This window comes from Diachasma alloeum, unplaced genomic scaffold (assembly GCF_001412515.2).
Source record: "Diachasma alloeum isolate Michigan unplaced genomic scaffold, Dall2.0 Dall_scaffold_00642, whole genome shotgun sequence".
In the NCBI taxonomy this organism is placed as follows: domain Eukaryota; kingdom Metazoa; phylum Arthropoda; class Insecta; order Hymenoptera; family Braconidae; genus Diachasma; species Diachasma alloeum.
Window position 1 is genome coordinate 146,394 of NW_021680774.1, and position 6,940 is coordinate 153,333.

General features: G+C 36.1%; 1 protein-coding gene across 1 annotated transcript in view; it reads left to right on the forward strand.

Moving 5' to 3' along the window:
* Positions 1-3,416: 3,416 nt before the first annotated feature.
* Positions 3,417-6,940, forward strand: part of LOC107043844 (26S proteasome regulatory subunit 4) — a 16,129-nt gene continuing 12,605 nt past the window's right edge. The window contains exons 1-2 of the mRNA XM_015265495.1: positions 3,417-3,520; positions 4,867-5,425. Of these exons, the coding sequence (XP_015120981.1) occupies positions 3,518-3,520; positions 4,867-5,425 (562 nt within the window). The 5' untranslated portion in view covers positions 3,417-3,517. The remainder of the gene's footprint in view (positions 3,521-4,866; positions 5,426-6,940) is intronic.

The window sequence follows — 6,940 nt, forward strand, 5'->3', positions numbered from 1 at the left end:
ATGAACGGTTGCCAATAGAGGTAAAGTGCCCTCAACATTTTTTGTGTAGAATTTTGATCTCTACAACTTTGTGTAGTACGTTTTTGGACGCACAGCGCGTTATTCACGAGTTATTTCGAAAAAACTGTTTTCAGGGGTAGTTTTTTGGCTTTTTCAACCCCCGCACAAACTTGGGGAACCTTAAATATCCGCCATTAGTTTCATACGCCCAAATCACAAATTCCATAAAAAATGGAGCCTGTATCGCAAACATTCGTATGTTAGACCGACGTTCATTGGACTAGTCGGAGATCCGTTCGGGGTTTCTCCGCGCTTTTGAAAATTCATTCCTCCGCTCCTACTTGAGATTAAGGAATGAAACCGCCGTCATTTATTGAGAATTTAATTCTCTATCGATCGGCATCGGTTTCATTCCTTCATCTTCATTAGGGGGGGAAAAATGAATTTTCTAATCGGGGAAGCCCCTCCGGGCTCACTCGACGTCGGAAAGCCGTTCGGGGTTTCTCCGCGGTTTTGAACATTCATTCCTCCGTTCCTAACTGAGATTAAGAAATGACACCGATGTCATTTATTAAAAATATAATTCTCAATCGGTAAGCTTTGGTTTCATTACTTCATCTCAATTAGGGAGGGGAGAAATTAATTTTTGAATGAGAAGAACTTGTTCGGAGTTACTGCGCGCTTTGAAAATTCATTCCTCCTCTCCTAATAGAGATTAAGAAATGAAACCACTGTCATTTATTGAGAATATTATTCTCGATCGATAGATGTTGCTTCCATTCCCCCTCTCCGCAATTAGGGGGGAGGGGGGGGCGGGGAGAAATGAATCATCCAATCAGGGGAACCCCTCCGGACTCACTCGACGCCGGAGAGCCATTCGGGATTTCTCCGCGCATTCGAAAATTCATTCCTCCGCTCCTACTTGAGATTAAGGAATGAAACCGTTGTCATTTATTGAGAATTTAATTCTCGATCGATCGGCATCGGCTTCAATCCTTCATCTCAATTAGGGTGGGAGAAATGAATTTTCCAATCGGGGGAGTCCCTCCGAGCTCACTCGACGTCGGAGAGCCGTTCGGGGTTTCTCCGCGCTTTTGAAAATTCATTCCTCCGCTCCTAACGGAGATTAAGAAATGAAACCGATGTCATTTATTAAAAATACAATGGTCGATCGGTAGGCTTTGGTTTCATTTCTAAATCTCAATTAGGGAGGGGAGAAATTAATTTTTGAATGAGAAGAACTTGTCCGGAGTTACTGCACGATTTTAAAATTCATTCCTTCTCTCCTAATAGAAATTAAGCAATGAAACCGCTGTCATTTATTTAGAACATAATTCTCCATCGATCGATATTGCTTTCATTCTTTCATCGTAATTAGGGGGGGAGAAATGACTTTTCCAATTGGGGGAGGCCCTCCGAAGAGCCGTTCGGGGTTACTCTGCGCTTTTGAAAATTCATTCCTCCGCTCCTACGTGAGATTAAGGAATAAAACCGCTGTCATTCATTGAGAATTTAATTCTCGATCGATCGGCGTCGGTTTCATTCCCTTCTCTCAATTAGGGGGGGGGGGAGAAATGAATTTTCCAATCGGGGGAGCCCCTCCGGGCTAGCCGTTCGAGGTTTCTCCGCGCTTTTGAAAATTTATTCCTCCGTTCCTATCTGAGATTAAGAAATGACACCGATGTCATTTAATAAAAATATAATTCTCAATCGGTAAGCTTTGGTTTCATTCCTTCATCTCAATTAGGGAGGCGAGAAATTGATTTTTGAATGAGAAGAACTTGTCCGGAGTTACTGCACGCTTTGAAAATTCATTCCTCCTCTCCTAATAAAGATTAAGCAATGAAACCGCTGTAATTTATTGAGAATATAATTCTCCATCGATAGATATTGCTTTCATTCTTTCATCGTAATTGGGGGGGGGAGAAATGAATTTCCCTATCGGAGGAGCCCCTCCGGTTAGTCCGCACTTTTGAAAATTCATTCCTCCGCTCCTACTTGAGTAGGATAGAATAGAATTTCCCGAAGATTCCAAAAAGCTTCATTGTTCTTCGTGCATGAAAAATGGGGATCTTCGGGAAACTCCTTGCGATCACAAGACTTTTACCGATTTATTTTTCTCCGTGTGACGTCCGTATAGAAGATCAAAAAATCAATTTAACTTTGGGATAAATGGAGAGGAGAGAAAAACGTGAATATCTCGGAAATTAGATGCGACAAAGTGGGCCCTTTTCACGTGGACGTACACATATAATTGGACTGAAATTTATAGAAATTTTTAATTTGCAATGACGAAATTCCTTGAAATTTCCGTATTACGGCAACGCTATAAAAATTCCCAATAAGTTCCCGGAATTTCTGCGAAAATATTACTGAAACTTACAGACATCATTCCTGATTTCAAGACATTCCTTTGATTTTCAGGATCATGTCACTAGAAATTTTTTACAAAATGACTTAATTTTAACATTGCTTGCTCATTGCATTTCAGAAATGCAGCTGCCTAAAAAAGACACATCGATTCCTAGGAACAACGTTTTTTTTTCTCGGTAAATACAGACAATAGAGAAATGTCAGAGTACAGTGAATAAACTTCACTCGTCAAAAACTCCATAATGGCAGAGTTAAATTCCCTGATTTTTTTTCACTCTCGATTAATTTTTTAAAGATTCAAATTGATACTTGAGTATCAATTGATTCATTCACATCGTTCCATTCCATCGGGAGATATTGTCGATTGGAGACAATTTTTTATGGTCACTGAAGAATGCAAACCATTCATTTAAATCTCGCAATAATCTGCGAAAAGTCTCATTCGTTAATCTATTATTATTGATTTAATCCCATTATGTGTATGAGATTTGTTGAGATATAATCTCTCACAAATATTGAATATATTTCTCATCAAAATAATTTGAAATTCATTCATTACCTTTGTATCACTGACAAAATATGTAATAAATGTGAATAAGATGAATTGCTCGTATTTTTTTTTTTATTAAAGATCTAGTTGTATAGAAATTCAAATAAATGATCCTCTTTCGCTCAAGACTTCATAATTCCTTCTCTCCCTCTCCTTTATGATCAACTAATTTACAAATTAAGACAATAAGAAGTTGTATGAACGAAAATGGGATAATCAAGCGGATGAGTGAATGCAAAGGAGGTTTCATGTTGGATTTAAGATTGGGAACGCATCCCTGTTATCGACTGTTTCCATGGTAATAGATGTAAATTTCTTTACCCACAGGGACGGCCTCTCGATTAGTTCATGCGCGCCATCGCTATGTAACTCTGATCGAACAGTTCCCATAAGCCTGAGCAATCTCCCCTATTATCTTTGCTTGGGTCGCCCAGCCGTCAGATTCGACCGTGGCGCCATCCCTCCGTTGGGGTCCTACTATTTTTCGCTTGGGGTCACTTGAACCCCGAGATCTGAGCCTCTACTTTAGTCATTCCTCTTTGGCTTCGGCTGAGTGACTTGTGATTTCTGACTGTCAAAAACTCTGAAAAGGAAATGGTAAGTCCAGATAAAAGTACACATGTTAAAATAAGTAATCGAATAATAATAAATAATCGATCAATTTCCCTGCATCATGCTTTTTTATATCTCCACAATTCCAACTGGAACTTCATTTTTTAAAGGACTGAATCGATTGAACGTTTCAGAGGTTATCGGACACATGTATAATTTCCCAAACAATTTAATGAATTGTTAACAAAGCGTACATAACGAAACGATATAAATAATTCTTTATTAATTAATCATAGTCGTTCGTCATTACTTCTCCATTGAAAATAATTGTCCTTCAAATTTTAATTCTTTAATTAAACAACCAACATTGTACTCTTATATTGTACGATGAATATTGCTCATTATTCACACAAGTGATTGAAAAAGTTATGAATACTTGCAACTCTACGAGAATTTTTTTATCAATTCATTTTTATGATGGAATCGTATGAACAGGAAAATGTGAAGTGAAATAGATCTTAATCCTCAGTAATATCTCTCCACCAAATGATACAATTAAAGAGGCCAGGTCTCCTTTCAAAGTCCCGAAAAAAATCTTTCAAAATGAAAAACAATTTTTTTTTAATTCAATATAAATACTGATGATCGAAAACCATTCGTCTTCGATGAATTTGAATGAAAAATGAAATATCCAACATAAAAGTAGCCTGAAGCTAATTCTCAAATTGAATTAAATGTAAAAAGTATTACATGTTAAGAATTGATTAATTACTAATTGAAATCCTGCAAGAACTGTATATCAATTTATTTTTATGATGAAATCGTCGAACCATGAAGACAGTGGTGTAAAAACGGACTTCTTAAATCTTTAATATCTCTCCACCGAATGTTACAATAACAAAAATCAGAACTCATTGTAAAATCTATAAAAAACCTTCAAAATAAAAGACACATACGATTTCACTTTGCTGATCTCTAGATATTGGTAATCAGAAACCATCATGTTACCCTCCACTTCTTCCATGAATTAGAATTAAAAACGAAACGTTCAACACGAAAAAAGTGGTCTGAAGCTATTTCTCAAATTGAATTAAATGAAAAATTACTATAAAATGTTGGAGCTATTCAATAAAATAATTTTAAAAGATAATTATGCTTGTAATACTGCAAGAATTGAATATCAATTTATTTTTATAATGAAATTGGCAAACTTATTAGACAGTAATGTAACTAAAACTTCTGAGAAGATAAGATTTAAAAAATCAGGGCTTATTACAAAATTTATAAAAAACCTTCAAAATGAAAATGAAAATTGACGATTTAGATCCGTCCATTCTACAGAAATTTCTTCAAGTTACTCCACAAACTAAATTAAACAAACAAAAATCCAGGGTCAGAATCAGTCTGGAGCAGGCGGTACAGGTGATAAAAAAGATGACAAAGACAAGAAAAAGAAGTACGAGCCCCCGATTCCTACTCGCGTGGGCAAGAAGAAGCGCCGAACAAAGGGTCCAGACGTGGCTTTGAAGCTGCCACAAGTGACTCCACACACCAGATGCAGATTGAAGCTCCTAAAGCTAGAGAGAATAAAGGACTATCTCCTCATGGAGGAGGAGTTCATCAGGAACCAAGAAAGGCTCAAGCCCCAAGAGGAGAAGAACGAGGAGGAGAGGTCCAAGGTCGACGACCTGAGGGGCACCCCCATGTCTGTGGGAACTCTCGAGGAGATCATCGATGACAACCATGCCATTGTCTCGACGTCTGTTGGGTCTGAACACTATGTATCCATTCTATCGTTCGTGGATAAGGACCAGCTAGAGCCAGGGTGTTCTGTTCTGCTTAATCACAAGGTTCATGCTGTTGTGGGGGTCCTTGGGGATGACACTGATCCCATGGTTACGGTTATGAAGCTGGAGAAGGCACCTCAGGAGACTTATGCTGATATTGGAGGTAAATTTTTTGAGTTTTTTGTACACAATTTCGAAATACTAGGAAAGGGGGCGCGCTTCGCGCTCAAATCATTAGAGATTTCTGCATATTATTTTTTATCATTATGTATTCAGTTATTCATTAAAAATGAGTTGATGTCCGCTTTTATTATGTTCAAATTTTGAGAAATGATCTTTGAAAATTTTCACAAAGAAATTCATGTTGTAAAGTTTATGAAATTAGGTGCATCTAACTGTGAAATCGGTCCCTTTTTTTAAGTGTGAAAACGTAAACTTTTACGAAGAACAATCCACCAATTTTCATGTCAATCCTTTATAAATCCTCTATGATAATGAATAATGAAAAATTAAAAAATAGGTGAAACATTATCGGTCAGCAATCTATTTCGCCAAACCTAAGCTAGACTTAGGAATATTTCAAGTTTGTCTTAGCTTATGAATAAAAAATACTTATTTATATATACAATGCATACAATGATGGTAATATTGTTATTAACAACAATTATTATTGTTTAATATTATTAATAATTACAATTACTAATTAATTATTTATGTATTATGTTATGTATATTTAATATAATACATGAATAATATATATAATGCATTATTATTTTATATATTTTATAAATATATAAATTAGTATTTTCTATTCATAAGCTAAGATAAACTTGAAATATTCCTAAATCTAGCATATACTTGGTGAAATAGATTGCTGACCAAAAATGTGTTAACATATGTTAACATATTTGTGTTAGCAGCACAAATTTCAGGTGTTTACTGCCATCTCCATGGGTGCCATAAAAATTCCAATGTTTCGAAGTCTTCGTATGAACGGGGAATAGTATATTACAGGTCAAGCTTGTACGATATTTTTCATGCTTCTGTGTGGCAAATTCACGCCCGCGAAAAACCTAACCTGCGCGGAAAAAGTGAATTTGTCGCGCAGAGACATGAAAACATTTTTTCTGTCCAAATTTCAAGTTGATATCTTAATTTTTACACAAGCTAGCGTGATTACAAGTTTTTATGAAAAAAAAAACAGGTAAACAGGTCAATTTTTGGACGAGGGTTATTTTCTTGACCATTTCAACTTGTACCTCCGTAAATTTTGCGAAATCGAGTGGTTTGGCGGCCATTTTGAAATCACTTAAATTATGTGCTCTTTATGTGCTTTTTTTTTGGTATCCAAAAATTTTTTGCTGTGCTGGGGTAGCGGAAAATGAGGGGGGAAAAGCGTCGAAACCAATTAAACGCCATAACGGGAATTTTGGTTGGGCGGAGTAGTCGAAAAATGCATGGAAAATTATGTGCTCATCAATATTCGTAAGCACAAATGATTTTTATTGCCAATAGCAACGTGTTGAATTATTTGTTATCAATGAATTTTCTTCTTCTCCTATGTCTACTGAATCGGATTTATAAATGCCTCGAGATTAATGTGCCCATCAATATTAGTTAACAAAAATGATTTTTATGGCAAAAATAGTTGTGTTGTATTTTTTATCAAAGACAGACC